At 39.4% G+C, this 21,583-nt stretch overlaps 1 protein-coding gene across 2 annotated transcripts; it reads right to left on the bottom strand.

Annotated features, from left to right (window-relative positions):
• Nucleotides 1–1,266: 1,266 nt before the first annotated feature.
• On the bottom strand, nucleotides 1,267–15,954 carry CCT8 (chaperonin containing TCP1 subunit 8). 2 transcript variants are annotated; one of them, XM_040484095.1, is made up of 16 exons: nucleotides 15,806–15,954; nucleotides 12,973–13,063; nucleotides 12,053–12,132; nucleotides 10,081–10,230; nucleotides 9,441–9,621; nucleotides 9,266–9,327; nucleotides 8,248–8,385; nucleotides 6,698–6,876; nucleotides 5,917–5,983; nucleotides 5,751–5,838; nucleotides 5,554–5,669; nucleotides 5,139–5,210; nucleotides 4,896–5,060; nucleotides 4,472–4,591; nucleotides 1,814–1,918; nucleotides 1,267–1,492 (listed from the first exon to the last, which is right to left on the bottom strand). In XM_040484095.1, the coding sequence occupies exons 1-15, from the start codon at nucleotides 15,863–15,865 to the stop codon at nucleotides 1,826–1,828; spliced, it is 1,662 nt and encodes a 553-aa protein (XP_040340029.1). In that variant the 5' UTR covers nucleotides 15,866–15,954; the 3' UTR covers nucleotides 1,267–1,492; nucleotides 1,814–1,825. The 2 variants fall into 2 exon arrangements, with proteins under 2 accessions (XP_040340029.1, XP_040340031.1); XM_040484097.1 differs by lacking the exon at nucleotides 1,814–1,918 and having other exon boundaries at nucleotides 15,806–15,953.
• Between the last annotated feature and the right edge of the window lie 5,629 nt (nucleotides 15,955–21,583).

Below are 21,583 nucleotides of genomic sequence, written 5' to 3'. Positions count from 1 at the left end.
GACCGCGAGATCGTGACCTGGCTGAAGTCAGACGCTTAACCAACTGCGCCACCCAGGCGCCCCTCAAATGTATTTTTAAAAAGTGTTGACTTTATAAGCAGACATTAGATAATGGCAGTAGTACACACTTGGAAGAAGTCTCTTACCCACAATTCTGCTGACACCATACAGTGTACATAAGCTGGGGTGTAGGCCTGACTGCTCTTTTTCTGTGAACAGACCCAAAGCAGACACTCCTGCGACTCTTAACTAATTCAGTACCAGGTCCCCTTAATGCCAGCATGCCAGAGAAAGTCTGCGAACTGTCCTTTTACCCAAGCGAGCCAGCATCTGGAAGTTGGATGCAATCCTAAACCTCAAGGCTCAGCCTCCGCTCTCTAAACTTCCATTACTTTCAACACTTACTACCTAAGACCCAGTGAGTCTTACTGCTTCCAAAATTTCCTTTCAAATACCAAAAACATCTTTTTAAAAAATGTAACTTTCTATTTTTTAACGTTTATTCATTTTGAGAGTGTGCATGCGGGGGAGGGGGAGACACTCCCAAGCAGGGCCTGTGCTGTCAGCCCCAAGCCCAACCCGGGGCTCCATCTCACAAACAGACCAGGACTTGAGCAGAAATCCAGAGTCCGATGCTTAACCGACTGAACCACCCAGGCGCCTTCAAAATGTTATTCAAAGACCAAAGATTATTACGTGACCAAGACATAGGAGTTAGCACATGTCCCATAAAATCAGTTGACCTTTCATGTTGTTTTTTCAAAACTCCTTACTGATCTTAAGAAAAAAGAAGATCTGCTTTACAAAAACCGAATTTCTATTAGCAGATATGTTTTCAGTGGTATTACAACTGTCTTTATACTACACTACTAGACTATTTTAACTAAGCCATTCAACAAATGGGTATTAAAAACATGTCCTCTCAAGTCTTAGAATTCCCAGAGCAGAGATGTGAAAAAAACCCTGAAATCCAGTCTGGGGGTTGACAGACTTCCTGCAAAGGAACAGATATCAAATATTTTTGGCCCTGTAGGTCACTTGGTCTCTATCATGACTGCTTCATTGCCATTTCCTTGCAGGAAACAGCCATAGACTATATGTAAATACAGAAGCACGGCTGTAGGCAAACAGGCAGCAGGCCAGATACACACAGAAACAGGCCCCTAATTACTTAAGTGGCTTGCCTTCAGTCCCACAGCTAATTTCATTACCAAGGTTGAGACAAAGAGGTCATTTACATCCAAGAACGGTGCTCATCAGACTATGAGGCTTTGATAGCAACATGTTTATTTATCATCCAGCTGAGGATATAAACACAAAACACTTCTTAATTTAAGGAGAATACGAAAACATCAGGCAATTCCTAGACTATTACTACAAACGTAGTCTTCACCTACAGTAAAAACTAAGGCAGTCAATCATTTTGGTCATCATCCCAGTCTTTCTTCCCACTTGGAGGTTTGGGCCCACCGGCTGGTTTTGCCATGATGATCTGAGAAAACAAAACCATAAGCACATACTTAAAACTAAACCTTTAAAATGAAGAGAAAGTATTTTTCTGAGGCTGATTCAGGATGAAGCAATCATCTCAACATAAGCGATCTGTTATAAACTGCATATGAGGCTCTATCAACATCAAGTTGTTAGCTTCCAGCAAAGCGTTTCCTGCTTTTATGGACATGAACGGCCACACGATCCACGCACATTAGTAAAGGGCATTTTGAGACACGCACTTCAAGAACTCGATGGCCCTGTGAGCCGAATGTGAAAAATATCCGCATGCATTACTAGTATAAATCCGTCAGCTCGGCACCTGATTTGCTACTTATATATGAAGTTCGTCTTGCCAACCATCTTTATCCCAATTTCCTTGTGGTTTAGGAGCTTTAGGTCCACCTGCCAGTTTTGCCATTATAATCTAAAGTGGTTGGTACATAAACAAATATGTATAAAAATTTAATACTGAAATTTCCTAGTACCTGTAAAATGAAAACCATTCAAGTGGTAGGAAGTGTGTATTCAAAAACCGTTACCCAAGTAGGTAGACTTCCCTGGTAACTTAAAAGAACACAGCAGGAAACCTCCAATTTATCTAGAATGCATTAACCGAGTACTTTGCAAATATAACCATCTAGCATTTTTAAAGGATTCGTTTGGAGAACAAAGCGGGGTGGTGGCAACTCTGGGTTCAAATAAATTTGGGAGAAGCTAAATTAGCTTCCTCAAAGTGGAACTCTCAAACTCTAATCTACATTCTGAATCTCAAAACTGTAAACAGTATTCTTTGCTTCCCAAATTGACAGGACTGAGATCTTTCTGTACAACATCAAGGGGTTGGGGATGTGTCTCAAGCAACACTAAATTGTAAAACGTCTTCACTACCACTTCCAACAGATTCAGCACCCCTTTTCAGAAGCTTCTGGAGGAAATCTAACCTTGAAATCCTCGAAGTAACATTTTACTAACTGAGATTAAGTTCAGACTGAATTAAAGGCACTAAGGACAATTTCAGAACCTAAGTGTAGCTTGATTAAAAAAGACAGCCAGAACAACAGTTCTCAAGCTGGAAGGCACCAATCATTGCAGAGCTTATTTGAAACACACTCCTGGGGTGCCCGGGTGGCTGAGTCAGTTAGGCATCTGACTTCGGCTCAGGTCATGATCTCATGGTCCGTGAGTTCGAGCCCCGCGTTGTGCTCTGTGCTGGCAGCTCAGAGCCTGGAGCCTGCTTCAGATTCTGTGTCTCCCTCTTCCTCTCCCCCCTCCCCTGCTCATGCTCTCAGAAACCAACATTAAAAAAAAAGATAATAAAAAAATAAAAAACTCCTGGCCTTCTTCCAGAGTTTCTAACTCAGTGGGACTGCTTAGGGGCCTGAGGATTTATATATAATTTTTCGCGTTCTTAGGTTATCTTGATGCTGTTGATTTGGGGACTGTATCTTGACAACTAGTGAAATAAACACTCGAACAAAGATGAACCCAGCTCCACATTATCCAACACTTAAAACTTGATTTACATGTCCCTTTCCAGACTATATACTATGCAAAATTAGTCAGAACTATTAAAGAGTACAAGTTCACTATAGTTATTAACCAACTGGTTATTGATAGTCATGGGTTCTTCAGGATCATGTATTTTAGCAAAGACCAGGGAAACATAACAACGAACATCCTCTACTGTAAAACAGAGACTTCCCAGTTTAAAACCAAAACTGACAAGTGTCTTTGTGATCAAGGAACTTGTATTATTACAATTATTATGTCATTTGGGTAATGGACATTCAAAAAAGTTCCTCTATTAGAATTCCGGATTACCTCATGCTTCAATATACTCAGCTTCCCATGTCCCTTTCTATTTTAAGTTTCCCCTATTAGCCACATGCTAATTTTTAAAACAACCATTTCCTTAGGCTTCTATTATCATTTCAGAACTCCAAAACCGCATTCTTCCACTGAAAATTACCTAAATTTACTGATATAAAAACACCTATTAGTAAATCCAGTACATGAACATCCAATTTATTTCCAATGGGTTGAAATTGGACATCCAGCTCCATTTTCTGGTCATCTCAAGCTAGGAAAAAATTGTTCTTCCTCTTACTGAGATGGAATGTTTGCTGTAATTACCACGAACTAGTCCTTGTTATGCCTAGAGTAAGTCTAATTTCCTTCTCGTTTAGTTTTTACCTACAACTTGCTTCTCCCAAAATTAATTTGGCATGATTTCCACCTAATGGATCTGCCCTAGGCCCCTTGCAATTGCAATTTTCCATTAAGTATTTACAAATAGTTTATTGCTTAATAATCAGTTCGAGAAATCTGCAAGAAAATGGATTTCACTTTTACTAGAAAACATCTTTTTGAAAAACTTTGAATTCAAGCTTATATCTGAACCTACCATTTTCCTCTGTGCCACAATCTCCCTCCCACTACCCTCTTGGAAAAAAAAGGTCAAAAATACTATGATTTTTTAACACTTTTCTTTTAGTTCCTTCAAGATATAATTTGTCACACCCAGAAGAACTTTAAACACATAGATTCTACCTCCATGCACAAGTAGAGGTTTCGTTTTCCTTGAAGTTGGTGGCACACATGTGTTTCAGGGCTTTATGGGCCTTCCACATTCCACATTATTACACAGTAAACTCCCTCTCCAGACTGTTTGTATAAAGAGATCCTTAGGCTAAAAAAGGTCCGAAAACTATAAACCTTAAGTTTGTTTTAACGATTCCAGTTTAAAAATGGCAGAAGTTTCTTTCACTGGAAAGATCCTTTCAAATTAGTTGAAATATACTAAATACAATTTAAAACTGTAACAGAAAAAAATAAATGGGTGGGTGGGGGGGGAACTTTTAGAAACACACTTTTGAGTAGAATGAGAACTGTGCTATATTCTGGTTCCATAAAAATACACCACTGACCCACATGAAAATTAGTACTTTCAAAGATCAAAACTTCACTTGTAACTCACCTGATCCACCCTAAGTACAGTGACAGCAGCATTCGTAGCCAGTTTGATAGCCCAGTATTTTCCCAAGTAAGTGTCTAGAATACCAGCTTCCAACATGTCCTTTACAGCGGGAACTTCAGCCTGTTGGTACAAAACAATTTTCACTCCTTCACCCTAAATTCTTATGTGAAAATTAACTCAGTAACAAAACCCCAGGGCTCTTTGCCTGGAAGTTGCCAGGCAAAAGTCCTCTCCTACACACAATATAAAATAAAGACTATTTTAAGGAAAACCATAGACAAACTCTGTCAGAGCTCTTTGTTATGAAAATCATTTGCTTAAAAAATCAGAACATTTTTGATTTTCTTTTAAACTTACTTCTATTTTTATATTACACATACATGAAATAAAAGTTTAAATTCATAGTTTTTTTTTTTCCAAATACCTCAATATCTAATCCAACATTTTTATTTCCTTCTTGATGTACTGCATAAAGTTTAGAGATTACTTCATTGGCCTTCACTCCAGAATTTTCTGCCAGTGCCCGGGGAATAGCTTCAAATGCCTCTGCAAACTTCTTAATGGCATACTGTTCCAGTCCAGGACAGGTCTACAAGAAAAATGTGTTTAGTATTGTATTTTATTCAAGGAACATGAAGGAAGGCAATTTATACAGAGAAAGCTATACCTCTCCATATGACGTGATCTGTTTGGCTAATTCGATTTCCGTTGCTCCACCTCCAGGAACAAGACGTTTATCCTACAATATGTAGTTAAAAAAAATTTTACTAAGAAGCAATTTATAGTTTCCTAATCTTCTCAGACTCCAGTACTCCAACCAGACTAGAGGTACTGTTACTCAAATTCTAATTACAAACTTTGTAAAAATGGAATAATCTGGGCAAATTACCTTACTGTACGTAGGGTCTGGTATATGAAAGAGGAGAACCAAAGTGAGGAATGGGAGCAGCACACAATACCTCATCTGCATGTCCACAGATGTAGCACTAAGAACATGCTTAAGCAGCTGAAGGTATATTTAACTCAAGAACAACCATAAACTACCTTTAACAGTTAAAATTAAGATCACTGCTAATACTAACCCTTGTGAGAACTTTGAAAGTATTAACACCGTCATCTACTGCCCTTTCTATATCATCCATCAGATTGTCTGTAGAGCCTCGAAGCACAATGGTAGAAATGGCACCATCTTCCTTTTCTGTCAATAAATTTAAAAATATTACTACAAGCAAATGAACAGCCCCCACTTAAATAAACATACTTTGCCATCTCCACGTACCATGCTTAAAAACCACCACTTGTGTGTCTCCAACTTCTGAGAGATAAACACTGTCACAATGTCCCATTTCTTCAAGGACAGGAGGAGTCTGTAAGAAAGGGACTACTGTAAAACAAAGTAATTCCAATACATTCTACTATCTTTTAATGTTGTCCAAAATACATACCAATCTAGGAAGAGCTGTAGCACCAACTGTTTTACATAGTCTTCTGAGATCCCATTTGGAATTCAACCTTTAAAAAAACCCGAAGACCTTAATGAAAATTTTAACACCATTAGGTGCCACAATAAAATAGAGATGAAACAGGAAACCGTACACTGGTCCCCAAAAGTCACATTCTTTTGATCCTGAATTTAAGCTCAGAACAGGTCTGGACAGCACAGTGTAATCCACACACAGGTGTATACGGCAGTGTTCTAGAATTGGGAAAATTCAAGTTTCAGTAGAATGTCACAAGTTCTAGTTCTAAAACACTAAGGAAGGTCTGGTATACAGAAAACTTGCTATACTCTGGGCAAGCGCATGAGCTGTGAGGAAGAGGAGTGATTTATGCTGCAGATTTGGTTTGGAGGTGGGAACGGGTAGGTCAGGTGTCTGGTGTGCCCCACAAATGGGTTCAAAGGTTAAAAATGACATTCCTGATCCCACAGTCTGACAGCGTGTACCAGGCTTGCGTCTGGTCTCTAATGTTGTTTCTTTTGTCTGGAATGCTTTTCCCTCTTCCTCTTCAAGTAACATGTTGATTGCTCCACCTCTCAGTGCAAATGTAAGCTTTCTCACAGGTGTTTCCTGTGTCTCTAGATCAAGTTAAGTCCTGCTTTTGGAGCCAAGATGTTATATTTGCCCTTTTGTAACAGGCATGAATTCACCATGTATTGAATGTGTTTTGTGTTTCACCAGCAAAGGGCCATTTACTATACAGGTTAATGGAACACAGCAGTCTTACCTCACCAACATGATATTGTACTTGTTTGCGTAATGAAGAGCCATGTCTGCCACTTTGCCGCCTGTTACGATGACATTTGCACCGGTATCAGCTATAGCTTTGACTTGTGCATCCATGAGATTCTCTTCTCCCCTACTAAAATTCATCAATTCTTCAGCAGTCTTTATCAGCACTGTTCCCTAGTAAGACAAACATGCTCTTAAGAACCATTTTAGTACCTTGGTGTCCGAAGTCACGGGGTAACATTTTACTGAAGAAATATTTGGGGAAAATAATGAGATTATACATGCATTATGAAATACAAAGTATGTATGAAACTCAGCTTATTCCTAGACCCCCCCACTCCCAAAACTGATGCATTTTCCTCTTTGACAGGCACTTTGATGGAGTAGTTGAGAGAAATACTTACACCTATTTTAGATATATTGGGCAGGTGTCTTGGCATTTGTCTTTTGACAAACGTCAACTAGCGTACCAAAACCACCACACTGTGGTTCTGAATTTTTTTTCTAGAATATGGACTCAATCACTCTTCCTGGCCTATCTCCAACCTGTGGAACTTTTACAACTATGAACTCAGATTTTAAGAATTCTAGGGACCAAGACAGAAGTGACCTATAAACAAGAACTTCAAACTTCATAACATGTATTTTTAAAAACAAACCTATCAATTTCAAATTACATTGGCATATTTTGTTTCAGGATGCTATAGGACCTCAATATTAAAATACATTAAGGAAGAGCACACAAGTATTTGCATTCAGTGAGCATTCTACTTGCCGAGCATATAAGAACATGCTGTATAAGAAGAGCTGTATACTAGAACATAAACAACACTGCCACCATTTCACATTTCAAATTTAGTATCTGAATTAGGTATTCAGAAAAGAAAGGGAATCTGACTTTAAAAAGCAGACATAGGGGCGCCTGGGTGGCTCAGTCGGTTAAGCATCTGACTTCTACTCAGGTCATGATCTCGCTGTCTGTGAGTTTGAGCCCCGCGTTGGGCTCTGTGCTGACAGCTCAGAGCCTGGAGACTGCTTCTGATTCTGTGTCTCCCCCTCTCTCTCCCCCTCCCCCTTCACGCTGTGTCTCTCTCTCCTTCAAAAATAAATAAACGTCAAAAAAAATTTTTTTTAAAGCAGATATATAATCCTGGGGCATCCGGGTGCCTCAGATGGTTGAGTGTCTGACTCTTGACTTTGGCTCAGGTCATGATCCCACGGTTTCAGGGGATCGAGCCCTGCGTCGGGTTCTGTGCTGATAGTGCAGAACCTGCTTGGGATTGTCTCTCCCTCTGATTCTCCCTTGTTCTCTCTCAAAATAAGTAAATACTCCTGTAACATATATATACACATACATATATATATACACATACATTATGAGTGTATATATGTGTATGCGTATGTGTGTGTGATGCTACAACCTTCCATAATTATGTAGTATTCACTGAAGAGCACAATCTCCACCTAAAAACTTAAAAATCATAAAATGTTAATCCGAACTGGCAACCCCAAATTTTTACTTTTAAGGTTTTAAAGTCTACATACCTTAGTTTCAGTTATCATGCCATCAAAAGGACAAGAATACACTGCTATTTTTGCACTTTTGACAGATGTTACATCACCTTCAGTTTCCTTCTTAAAAACCATGCCATGCAATACTGAAGAGGAATAGATACCAGAACCCTAAGAAATTGAATACCAAAATCATCAGTGATCTCATGAAAATAACATCAGGGCTCAGTTGTTAATTCTTCATGTACCAAAAATAACGTTTTCCACATAACATAATATGCCAAGGGGTGACTCCTGGGAATAAGGAGTGGGGTGGTGGATGTAAAACACACCAGTCTACTTAAGGTAGAAACCACTCTGAGAATGAGCTATTAATGAAAGGGGGGCCTTCAGGGTACCGGGAACAACCAAGGACTGAGAATAACTCTTCTAAGTCATTCATTCACTCACTCACCAAGTACCTGGTGCCAATGTACTAGGCACAGCTATTAGCACTGGGGACAGGAGACGGAACAAAGCAGTACAAGTGTCAGAAAAGGCACAGCATCTACGCATGCATGAGCGTGCACACAGATACACACACACCCTTGTATTTACGTAAGCTAAACTCAACTCCAATCACAGGTTTTACTACAGGAAGCACTAAATTTTTTAAATACAAAATACCCTTATTTCAATACTAACAACAGTAACATGTGAGTTCTATTATTGTAGATCAACAGAACATCTCATTCAAAACTGGTTCTGAAGGTTATGGTTTTAATTCAGCACACATGAAGAATTCAAAACATGTAATATTTGATGCATTATTCTCAACCTTCAAAGTTGTGATGGAAAAATGATGATTTCATAAGGAGATAATACATCAAACACCCTTTAAAATTTAATAGTAGTATTACAACCTCCAAATACCAAAATGTTACAAATGCAACAAAGTCCTAAATATTCAAAATCTGAGGTAAAATTTGGGTTTTGATAAACACATACATTTTTTCTTTTTGCAAAATATAATGGACCTATTAGACAACACTTATGCATTTTCTAAACTTACCAGAATCTTACACACTCTGATGTTATCAACATTGAAATGGCCGGAATCAGGGAAAATAGACACTGTTTAAGAAAACGAGACATGTCAAAAGATGCATGGAGACAACAAAGAAGATATCTTAGTCTCATTAAAATATTTTTAGTTTGGATCTTTTCATTTACTGAGATTTACTCACCACATGCCTGAGCAATGAGCTTGGCCAGAAACACTTCATTGCCGTACTGTTTACTCATTATGGAGGTATGGAGCACAGAAGACACTTCATCAACATCTCGAAGATTTTTTGCAGAACAACACACTAAATCAGGAAGAATCTCATGGGCTTTTCTGCAGGCTATTTCATAACCTTCTATGACCTTTAATGTAAAAAGCCAAAGTGTTTCTTCAAAAGACACAATTTTGACATGACTCTAAAATATAGCTTATTTCAGTACCCCAACGAATATGGGTATTTGTTTTCCATATAAAATGACAAAGCACACTTTCAGAACAGCATTCAGGGCAGGACGTGCTCATCACGAGTGTAGGCTTTTGTGATGGCCCGAAATTGAATGCTGTCACTTATTAGCTGTTAAGATCTTGAGTAAGATTTTTCTAAGTGTCACTTTCCTCATCTAAAATAAAAAATAATTAATTTTTATTAACTTTTAATTACTCACACGATTCTTTATAAGGATGGAGTAAGATACTGCATAGACAGCACATGTACTACAATGCCTGGCACAGAGTAAACTGCTCAATGTTAACTATTACTACAACGATGACTCTATACAGGCACAAATTAAATAAAAGTGCATTACAAAATGAACACTCGCCTCCGAAACCGAGAGCCCAATTCTCAGAAGCTCTTCAGCTAGTTCCAGAAGGGCTCCAGCAAACACCAGCACAAAGTTTGTGCCATCTCCAACCTCTTGCTCTTGCATGTGAGAAGCCATTACGATCATTTTTGCAGCAGGATGCTGTACCTGGTAGAAGGGGTTTGAATTTTAAAGTGCGAAACATTTGATCCTGAAAGCAACGTGAAGTTTTTCATTTTCATTTCTTTAAAAAAAAAATTTTTTTTTATTTTTACATATTTATATATTTTTGCCAGAGAGAGACAGAGAATGAGTGAGTCAGAGCACGAGCAGGGCAGGGGCAGAGAGGGAGGCAAAGAATCCAAAGCAGGTTCCAGGCTCTGAGCTGTCAGCACAGCCTGATGCAGGGCTCGAACTCCCCAACTGCGAGATCGTGACCTGAGCTGAAACCAAGAGTTGGATGCTTATACAATTTAGCCACCCAGGTGACCCTCATTTCCATTTTTTCTTAAGCTAATACACTTCAATCTCCCTGTGGGCCAGGCAACTCCAAAATCACACTGCTACATACTACTCAGTGCAGTGGCCAGAAGACAGTCCCAGTCCCTCAGAGACTATCAGCACCAATGCATCACTACAAATGCAAACAACCTGAAATCGCATCTTCTTTTAATGGCCAGTCACCCAGTACATACATCTCTGCACATAAGGTGCAGAAAATTACATGTCCACTAAGTTAAAAAAGTAATTCCAAAACCAAACCTAGGCATTAAAAACCAAAATAACCACCTCATTTAATCATGAGTGTCAATGCCTATGTACATTTCTATTGTAAGGAGTACCAATTGTGGCTTTTTAGAAGACAGAGGTTTCTTAAAAAAAAAAGGTATCAAGATTTTAAGTAGTCTATCCTTTGGATTTAGGGTTTAAAAACCAAGCAAGGAGTAACAACCGATAGCGGTGAGAATACTACAAAGTTGACACTATCGTTTTTATTGAGGCAATATTTCCATCATGGCTGAATAACTCCTGAGACCACCATAGCGTCCAACATTAACACTCACAAAGACTAATTCCTCCTTGTGGAATTAAATTTGTTTTGTTCACTACGTTAACAATATTATTTAGTTATTTAAGCAGTTAGAGAAATGTTAACACACCTATAGTTTCATTTGAAAAGATTAAGCTACAATTCTCTAAGAGCTAAGTTCAGGACAATTTCGTGAAGTTGAAAACATCTTTCAATTACAGAGCAGCTAGACGAGGAATAGTTCTCTGATGTTCAGGTGCCAGACTTTACTTATAATTCTGCCTGCAGAATCTATTCTACACACTCTGCAATATCAAAACTGCAGGTAAGCAAAGCAAAATGCCACCATTTTTGTGTTTCATTTTCACAAAGCCAAAGACCTGGTTTAATTTTTTTTTTTAAACCACTGTTTTAAGTATCAGCTGTTTCTGCATTTTTGAATAACTCACTTTGGTGTCATACTCTACAGAATGAGACAGCATACGCAATTTGATATAATTATTAGCAAATGTATTTTTATCACAAGCAAGCCTCCATAAATTAATAACTTGGGAGATTTTTAAATTTAAGCGGCTAAAAAGTTAAAACTACATAATAAATTTTCAAGTTGGGAAAAAAAATAGTCCCTTATTATACTAAGAGGTTTCTTCTATGTTAAAATATGTTTAATTTCGGGGGCACCTGGCTGGCACAGTCGGTTAAGCGTCTCTCTGACTCTTGATCTCGGCTCAGGTCATGATCTCACAGTTTCTGAGTTTGAGCCCCACATTGGGCTCTGCATTGATGGCATGGAGCCTGCTGGGGATTCTGTCTCTCCTTCTCTCTGCCCCTCAACCTGCTTGTGTGCTCGCCCTCTCTTTCTCCCTCCAAATAAATAAACTTAAAAAATATATACATATACATATATACTCAATTTTTGACATCACCAAAACATTTCTTGGCTTCAAAGTAATGACATACTTCTAGCTCTCTTAAAATAGTGGCTGCGTCATTTGTCACAAACAACTTCTCCAGGTGGTTGATAACCATTTTGTTCATTCCTAAAAAAACAAAAAACAAAACACAGAAAAAAAAAGTTAGGGGGGGAAAATCGCTCAAATCTGTCTCCAAATACCCCCCCAAATTTAGTCAAGAAATATAAACTTGTATCTATTTCTTAAGGTAACTTTGTAAAAACTCAACACATATTATCTACTCTGGCACCCTAATGGCACCCCGTCATTATTCCTGTCCTTTCTAATCTCCTATAATGTTTACTTGGGAGGATGTCAATCTTCTTAGTTTTGTTCAATAAATGTAAATTACATTAACATGTAGAAAAGACCAAAAAAATCTAGTTTTGGGGCGCCTGGGTGGCTCAGTCAGTTAACTGTCTGACTTGATTTCAGCTCAGATTATGACCTCAGTTTGTAGGCTCGAGCCCTGCATCAAGCTTTGTGCTGACAGTGTGGAGCCTGCCTGGGATTCTCTCTCTCCCTCTCTTGCTGCCCCTCCCCCCACAAAATAAATAAACATTAGAAAAAAAAAGTATAGTTTTACTGCTTTCCATACATTTGTGTCAATTAAATTCAGTTGACGGTAGGAGGCAAGAGAGATTTTCTCCCTTACATCAGGTACCATATCTCAATGGTGAAAGCTCCGTAATTTTTCTATCCTCTCAATATGATAAAAATTAACATTTTGATTCCTATTTTTCTAAAGAGATAGGAGTTGTTGATTAAAAACTGAAAACATTACACTGGTGGCAATAAACTGTACAATTACTTTTGTATTATGGCTAAAACTCAGTTTATGTATCATATTCTCACAGAATAAGTTGGAAGAAGCTAGCACACAAAATTTAGTTATTTTATCTTTTAAAACATGAATTTAGAAATTACCGTTTGGTCCATATGCTGTACGAGTTGTTTGGGCAAGCTCCTTGCAAGCCTGTATGTTCCTGTATACAGCCTCTTCTAATCCTGAAAAATGCTGTAAAATAAACCAAAAACAAAAACCCTTCTGATTAGACAAAACAGTGAAACACAATAATCTTCTTCATCTGTAAAATGGGGATAATAATAGTACCTACCTCACAGGACTGTTGAAAAAAAGTCAAGCAAGGTTTATGTATGTAAAGCATGGTGCTACAAATGATCCGTAAATGTGCTCACTGGTTGAATATAATGACATTTTCAGAGACTACATGTATCTACTTACACGTCGAAACGCAAAGCATATATTTTAGGTAAAAATACCTCTTCAGAGTTTATCATTACTTTTTGAAAAGTTGAAATATGGTATATTTCTTTTATTGTTAGGAGCCTGAGCATCATAAAACCATCAGTTTTCCGATCCTGGGAAATCCCACTTAACACACCTGCTGCCCAAATGTTTAGTATCCTGATTGCTGAACGCTCTTGTGAATTGCAACACAATTCCAATGTGTACACATTGAAAAATTGCCGAACTGCTCACAATACGAAAATTCTCAAATTTTACACTGGGCTTCTTTTAGAATTGAGATTTACATGTAGCTTCAGATGGGTTTCATGAGCTTCCAGTTTGTTCATGTGAACATTTTTATACAGTTGCTACACCCAATAAAGGAGCCACTGGTCACATGTGGTTAAATTGCAAGTAATTAAAATTAAAAATTCGGTTTCTCCACTGCAGTAGCCACAGTTCAAGTGTCCAGTAGCCACATGTGGCTCACGGATACTGTATCAGAATGAATATAGAATACTTCCATCATTGAAGAGCTTCTAGGAGACAGTTCTATCCTAGGCCATAAGACGTGGCTTTTATACTACTCATAAAAGGAACTGTCATCCAAACGAGGTGAATAATCATTACTTTAGGAGTAGTGTCTTCAGAGTCAAGGGTTGACGGACTCTTACGAAAGCATTTAGTCTGACCTGGCTTACACTCTAGTTTTTTCCCTTTACCCGTTCTCTGAGGAACAGCCATGTGATCATAAATCAGATCCCATCAATGGTCTGCCGTCACTCTTAGGATAAAATGTAAATCCCTCCTGAAGGCTACAAGGTCCTATATGTGCTGGTCCTAACCTACAGCTCCTCTAAAGTCATCTCTCACCATTTTTGCTTTCCCTTGATGAGCTTCAACCTCATTACCTCTCTTGGTATTTTCTTTTTTAACAGGTCAAACTCCTTTCATCCTCAAGGCCTTTATACTTACTGGTTTTTGAGCCTGGAATACTGCCCTCTTCAACCTTGGCTGATTCTTTCTGTCACTTAGAACTAAGCTAAAAGTTCTTCCTTGAACATCTTATTTACTGGTTCTATTCCTGACTCTTCCCTTTTTTGGGGGAGGCAGACTTGTTTACTTCATTCTCTACTACAGTACTATCTAATCTTTTTATTTATTTTTACTACAGTATTCTTTATTTCCTTTATCATTATTTGAAATTATCCTGATTTGATGGTTTATTTCAGCCTCAAAATAAAAATTATGAAAAAATTTCAATTTTTTTAAAGTAAGCAGTCCATGGGGCATCTGGGTGGCTCAGTAGGTTGAGTGTCTGACTTCGGATCAGGTCATGATCTCACAGCTCGTGAGTTCGAGCCCCGCATCGGGCTGTGCGTTCACAGTTCAGGGCTTGGTGGCTGCTTCCGACTTTGTGTCTCCCTCTCTCTGTCCCTCCCCTGCTTGCACTGTGCGTTGTCTCTCTCAAAAATAAAGAACCGTTAAAAAAAAATTAAAGTGAGCAGTCCATGTCATTACCTGCAAAGCTGTTTTACCAATATTTACATCAAACCCTGATATGTGATATGCTGTTATCCCAAAAGTGTATTCTGCAAACAATGACCTAGTTCCCTAAAACTGTTACTGTAAACTGCATGACAATAAATTAGATCTCTTTATCGAGGCATAGGGAATTTGGGGGACAAATAAAGCCAAGATTTGATTTGAACACAAGAGACAAATTTATCAGCAGTATATATTAAGATGTTTTACACAAATTATGCTCTTGAAATACATTCATAATCTGAGCATAAAACGAAGTCGTTTTAATTAGTCCAGGGTGTCTCTTACACTTACAAAGTCAGATAGTTACAAGTCAAAGGTACCGTCTTTTGGTCAATTTAAAGATGAGGCAAGGAAGATCTGGGGGTTGGTTTTACATCAAGCCAGCTAACCTAAATTGGCATACAATCCATTTGGATTGAGTAACGTTTGTCCTACCACAACGCACTGCTGCGAACGAAACGGGGAGCCCTCTAATTCTCATCCGAAGGAAAACTGTCGAGAACTGGCCCGTCCCTCTTCTCTCCGGATTACCCCCTCCTTGAACAGTGTCAACTGGCTTCGCGATTCCCAAGCCTACATTATTCGACTTCACCCTCAAAACACCCTTTAAGGGTCGAGTGGCAAGTCAGCCCGGTTTTAGGGGTGGAGGGAAAATGCACGAACGGCTTTCCTTTTGCCCAGCGAGGAAACACAGAATACGAATCCTGCGGCCTTGCCTCTCTTGCTCCTTCTGCCCGTCGACCCTTCCCTGCATCGGGGAAGAAAGAAAATGCCCGCTCGCCTTAGTGGCCGAATCCCCTCCTTCGCCCCCCTTCACCGAACACCTCCCTTTCTGGAATCTTCTCTGCCTCCGACCGCTGTACCCAGGGAGCACACCCGGCCCGTTACCAGGCCCTTCTTCCCTCTAGCCGCCGCAGCCCTACGTCGACTCTCCTCCCTCTCCCTTCTTCCATTCCTTACCTTCGCCCCCTCCTTAAGCATCTGGGCAAAGCCCGGGGCCTTGGGGACGTGAAGCGCCATGGCCTCTGCAAATCGCCGTTCACGCGCTCGCTCAGAAGATCCCGGAGGAAGCGAGGGGCACGCAAAGCCTCCTGGGAACGCAGCGTGCGGCGACCTTACGCTCCTCCTTTCTTTCCAGCTGAGCCTGCCCCTTCCTTAGCCTCCTGGTCAGAAGCCTCGCGAGAAAAAGCAGTTCCCGCAGCCAGAACTGAGTTGACGATCCTCGATCATGTCGATCGGTTAGGGCACTCGCAGGGCGGGCCTTTGGTTTTCTGGCTGGCGCACGCGCAAGCGGTCGGGCCGTTATGACTCGTTCCGATTTAACCCCTTTGCCAAGACTCCAAGGTCGGGACGTTTGATATTTGCCATCTGTGACCTGAAACCCACTCCTCCTAAGATTTAACTTGCACGAAATCTTCCAGACCCACCCACAACGTCAGGGTTGGTGTGCCCTTCCCCCCCGCACCTCCAGGCAGAGCACCGGCCTTCCCCTCCCCCCCCCCCCCCCCTTCAAAATCTTTCTCTGGGCGTCTGCCCTGTTAGAAGCGCGGGCGACTTAAAGGCGATAAATAAAACTGTAAGAATAACTACACACCGAATGCTCATATGTGCCGGGTTCTGTGTTATTTAGGTGCGACATTGTAGCTAAGGGTCGATCTTACAAGTTAACTATTGCTATCTCCATTTGATACATAGAAAAGTTTATAAATGGTAATTTGTTCAAGATCACAACGCTACTAATGTTAAACGTAGGATTCCTTTACGGATTGACTGACTACAAAATGCAAGTTCTTTTTTTTCTTTTTCTTTTTTAAATTTAGATTCAAGATAGTTATAGTGTAGTATTGGTTTCAGGAGTAGAATTTAGTGATTCATCACATAACACCTATTGCGCATCCTAAGAAGTACCCTCTTTAATGCCTATCACCCATTTAGCCCATGCCCCCCACCCCCACCTCCTAGCCATCAACCCTGTTTGTTATCTATGTTTCAGAGTAGGTAAGAGTACCTAAGAGTATGATTTGCCTCCCTTTCTGTTTTTATCTTATTTTATCCCCTATGTTCATCTGTTTTGTTTCTTGAATTGCACGAGTGAAATCATATATTTGTCTTTCTCTGACTGACTTATTTCATTTAGTATAACTTATTTTGTTTATTTCCATCCACGTTGTTGCAGGTGGCAAGATTTCATTCTTTTTGATTGCTGAGTAATATTCCAATGTATATATGTACCACATCTTTTGTATTCATTCATCAGTTGATGGCTATTTGGGCTCTTCTCATAATTTGGCTATTGTTGATAGCATGGCTATAAGTATTGGGGTGCCTGTACCCCTTCAAATCAGCATTTTTTGTATCCTTTGGATAAATGCCTGCTAGTGCAATTGCTGGCTTGTAGGGTAGCTCTATTTTTAATTTTTTGAGAAACCTGCATACTGTTTTCCGAGTAGCTAACCAGTTTGCATTCCCACCAACAGTGCAAAAGAGTTCCTCTTTCTCCACATCCTCCCCAACATCTGTGCTTGCCTGAGTTGTTAATTTTAGCCAATCTGGCAGGTGTGAGGTGGTACCTCATTGTGGTTTTGATTTATATTTCCCTGATGATGAGTGATGTTGAGCATCTTCATGTGTCTGTTAGCCATCTGGATGTCTTCTTTGGGAAAGTGTCTATTTGCGTCCTCTGCCCATTTCTTCACTCATTATTTGTTTTTTGGGTATTGAGTTTGGTAAGTTCTTTATAGAGTTTGGGTGCTAACTTTATCAGATACGTCATTTGCAAATATCCTCTCCTATCCCATGGGTTGCCTTTTAGTTTTATTCATTGTTTCCTTTGCTGTGCAGAATCTTTTCATCTTGATGAGGCCCCAATATTCATTTTTGCTTTTATTTCCCTTGCCTCCAGAGACATATCTAGTAAGAAGGTGCTGTGGCCAAGGTCAAAGAGGTTGTTGTTTGTTTTCTCCTCTAGGATTTTGATGGCTTCCTGTCTTATGTTTAGGTCTTTCATCCATTTTGAGTTTATTATTGTATGCAGTGCAAAAAAGTGGTCCAGGTTCATTCTTCTGCATGTTGCTGTCCAGTTTTCCTAATACCGTTTACTGAAGAGACTCTCTTTTTTCCATTGGATATTCTTTCCAGCTTTGTCAAAGATTAGTTGGCCATACGCTTGGGGGTCCATTTCTTGATTCTCTATTCTGTTCCATTGATCTGAGTATCTGTTTTTGTGCCAGTACCATACTATCTTAATGATTACAGCTTTGTAATACAGCTTGAAGTCTAGAATTGTGATGCCTTCAGCTTTGGTTTTCTTTTTCAGGATTGTTTTGGCTATTCGGGGTCTTTTCTGGTTCCATACAAATTTTAGGATTATTTGTTCCAGCTCTGTGAAGAATGCTGGTGTTATTTTGATAGGGATTGCTTTGAATATGTAGATTGCTTTGGGTAGTATTGACATTTTAACAATATTTGTTCTTCCAATCCATGAGCATGGAATATTTTTCCATTTTTTTTTGGTGTTTTCTTTGATTTATTTCATAAACCTTCTATAGATTTAGGTCTTTCATCCACAAAATGCAAGTTTTTAACCATTACCTATATTCCTCTCTTCTGCTTCTTCCTGGAAATAGAAATCTCTTTTAGGAATAATTTCACACTGTGAAAGTAATCCATTCTTCTTGTAGAAAATACAGAAAATGTGAAGCAGAATGTTTTGGTTCAATATTTGTTCTTTGACGTGGACACTTGCAAATTGCTTTTTTTTTTTTAATTGGGACAGATTTGGTGTGCCTTATGTAATAATCAGATGTGTCCAGTGTATCACCAGTTATAACTTCTTTTTTTTTTCTTTTCAGCGTTTATTTTTATTTTTGGGACAGAGAGAGACAGAGCATGAACAGGGGAGGGGCAGAGAGAGAGGGAGACACAGAATCGGAAACAGGCTCCAGGCTCTGAGCCATCAGCCCAGAGCCTGACACGGGGCTCGAACTCACGGACCGCGAGATCGTGACCTGGCTGAAGTCGGACGCTTAACCGACTGCGCCACCCAGGCGCCCACCAGTTATAACTTCTAATAAACACTTAAAATACATAATTATTGAAATAAAAACTTTTTCCCACCTTAAATCAAATGGTTTGTGAACCATCTGTTGGGAAACATTACAAGACACCAGGGCTTCTCAAAGTGTGGTTCAGGGACCTCTGAGATGCACCAAGACCTTTTTAGGGTCTATCAGGACAAAACTATTTTCATAAGACTATGACATCTCCTTTCCCATTCTTTTATTGGGGAGTTTTCCAGAGATACATAGTGTGTGTGATTAAAACAATTTGAAGCATTTTTTAAAGTTTATTATTTTTTGAGAGGGAGAGAGAGAGAGAGAGGATCCCAAGCAAGCTCCCTGCTGTCATCATGGAGCCTGATGTGGGACTCGAACTCCAGACCATGAGATCATGACCTGAGCTGAAATCAAGAGTCGGATGCCTAACTGACTGAACCACCTAGGCACCCCAAAAACAGTTTGAATGTAAAGGGCATGGGAAGCCAGTTTTCTATTAAGCCAGATATAAAAGAGATTTGCAAAAATATAAAACAATGCCACTCCTGATTATTTGGTTTTGAAAAATAGAATATGTAGATTGAATATGTAGATTGTTTTGGGTAGTATCAACATTTTAACAATATTTATTCTCCCAATCCATAAACATGGATTAACCTAAAAACTGTAGGTTAACATGTGATGGGGTATCACTGTTATTTTAAGATACTTAAAAAGTTATCTGTTTTAATTTATAATACAACCAACATTGCTAACTATAATCCACACAAACAAAAGCTCATTGAGAACTTCAATAGTTTTTAAGAGTAAAGGGGTCCTGAGACTGAAAAGTTAGAGGCCCATTGCAATAGATCAGTCCCGAGCAATAGAACCATTTGAGATTTTCTCATGGATTAGATAAAATAGACAAACAATTTTATTCATCTGCACCTGAGGATTACATATAAACATAACCAACACAAAATAAAACTGAAAGGGATTAAAAATGACACTGATGAAATGTTATTAAAAATGACTAAGGAATCAAATTTGATGAGGACCATGGAAAATTAAACTTGAGGACAACTATTGATGAACCAACTTTCCATGGAAAGTTTGTAATAAAAAATCAATCTCACATTAATTTTAGTAAATTGAAAAGGAAATGGAAATAACTGAAATCAATTAAAATTGTATGGTAATGTACCAAAAAATTAAATTGATTTAATTGCTAAGAAAAATGCTTTTTAGATGAAAATTCATTGCCTTTGTATTATTTGGGTTAAACTGTGTATTCATCAGCATGGAATCAAAACGTCGAGGGCAACATTTCCTCAGGATCCAAATAGCAGGTCAAATATTCTTCACTTGGGGTCGAAAAGAAACAAATTCTTTTTTAAAATTTATTTTGAGAGAGGGAGCATGAGCAGGGGAGAGGCAGAGAGAGAGGGAGACAGAATCCCAAGCAGGCTCCACGCTACCAGCACAGAGCCAGATGCAGGGTTCGAACTCGCAACTGTGAGATCGTGACCTGAGCCAAAATCAAGAGTCAGATGCTTAACCAACTGAGCCACTCAGGTACCCCTAACATAGGTTCTTAATGTGGCTTCAAGGCCTAGGTTCTGGTCCCTGCTTATCTCACATGTATCTTCTCCCTCTTGGCCTTCTTCTCTGTCTTTTGGCCACAACAGCCTGGATAGTTCCTCCTGTCTGCTTTACTTCTGCCTCAGGTGTTAGCTTCTGCTGTTCTCTCTACCTAGAATGTGCTTCTGCTCTCTTTTGGCTGAGTTCATTCTACTTCAGTAAACAGACACAAGTTAGAAAGCCTTTGATGACTCTCAAGACATTTTCCATTGGTTATTTTAATAGCTTCTGTGTTTCCCCTTCATAGCACATATCAGAATTAAAAATTTTTTTTAATGTTTATTTATATTTGAGAGAAAGATAGTGAATAAGGGAGGGACAGGGAGAGAAGGAGACACAGAATCTGAAGCAGGCTGTAGGCTCTGAGCTGTCAGCACAGAGCCCGACGCGGGGTTCGAACCCATGAGCTGAGAGATTATGACCTGAGCCAAAGTCTGAGGCTCAACCAACGGAGCCACCCAGGCGGCCCACCCTTATCATAACTGTAATGATAAAATTAGTTATAATCTTTCCTAACCAGTAGGTGGTGCTGTGTCACCAGCACCTTACTGGACATGGCGTAGAGACCTAATGGATGACCAAATGCAAGTCAAGAATAGGAGACCAAAGAATGTAGAGGTGAAGTCTCTATTTGTCCCATCTGGACAAATGTGCTGTAAAACCAGGCAACAACAAAAAGCAATCAGAAGGGTTTGCCCAGGAGTTTGCAAACGGTCAAGGAGATTGTAGGTTTCTTCTGCTTTGATTTAAGAGTCCAGGTTCCTCTTGTTAGGTAGCAATGGAAACACATTGCTTCCACCATCCAGATGCTTTGAGGATAAGGGGGCCTCCCCCTTAGCTCCCCATTCAGGAGGAACTCCACTGTTGGCCTGGGGATGTCTAAGCCATCTAAGAACTTTGATACAGACTCAGGTCATTAATTGTTTCCTGTGGCTACTTCTATTTTTTCCTCTTTCCTTTTTTTGCCTAAATTTTTTTTTTTTTTTTTTTTAATTTTTTTTTTTCAACGTTTATTTATTTTTGGGACAGAGAGAGACAGAGCATGAACGGGGGAGGGGCA

The sequence above is a fragment of the Herpailurus yagouaroundi genome, unplaced genomic scaffold (assembly GCF_014898765.1).
Source record: "Herpailurus yagouaroundi ecotype Mexico unplaced genomic scaffold, PumYag 162, whole genome shotgun sequence".
Taxonomy (NCBI): Eukaryota; Metazoa; Chordata; class Mammalia; order Carnivora; family Felidae; genus Herpailurus; species Herpailurus yagouaroundi.
This window is presented reverse-complemented; position numbering and strand designations above follow the sequence as displayed.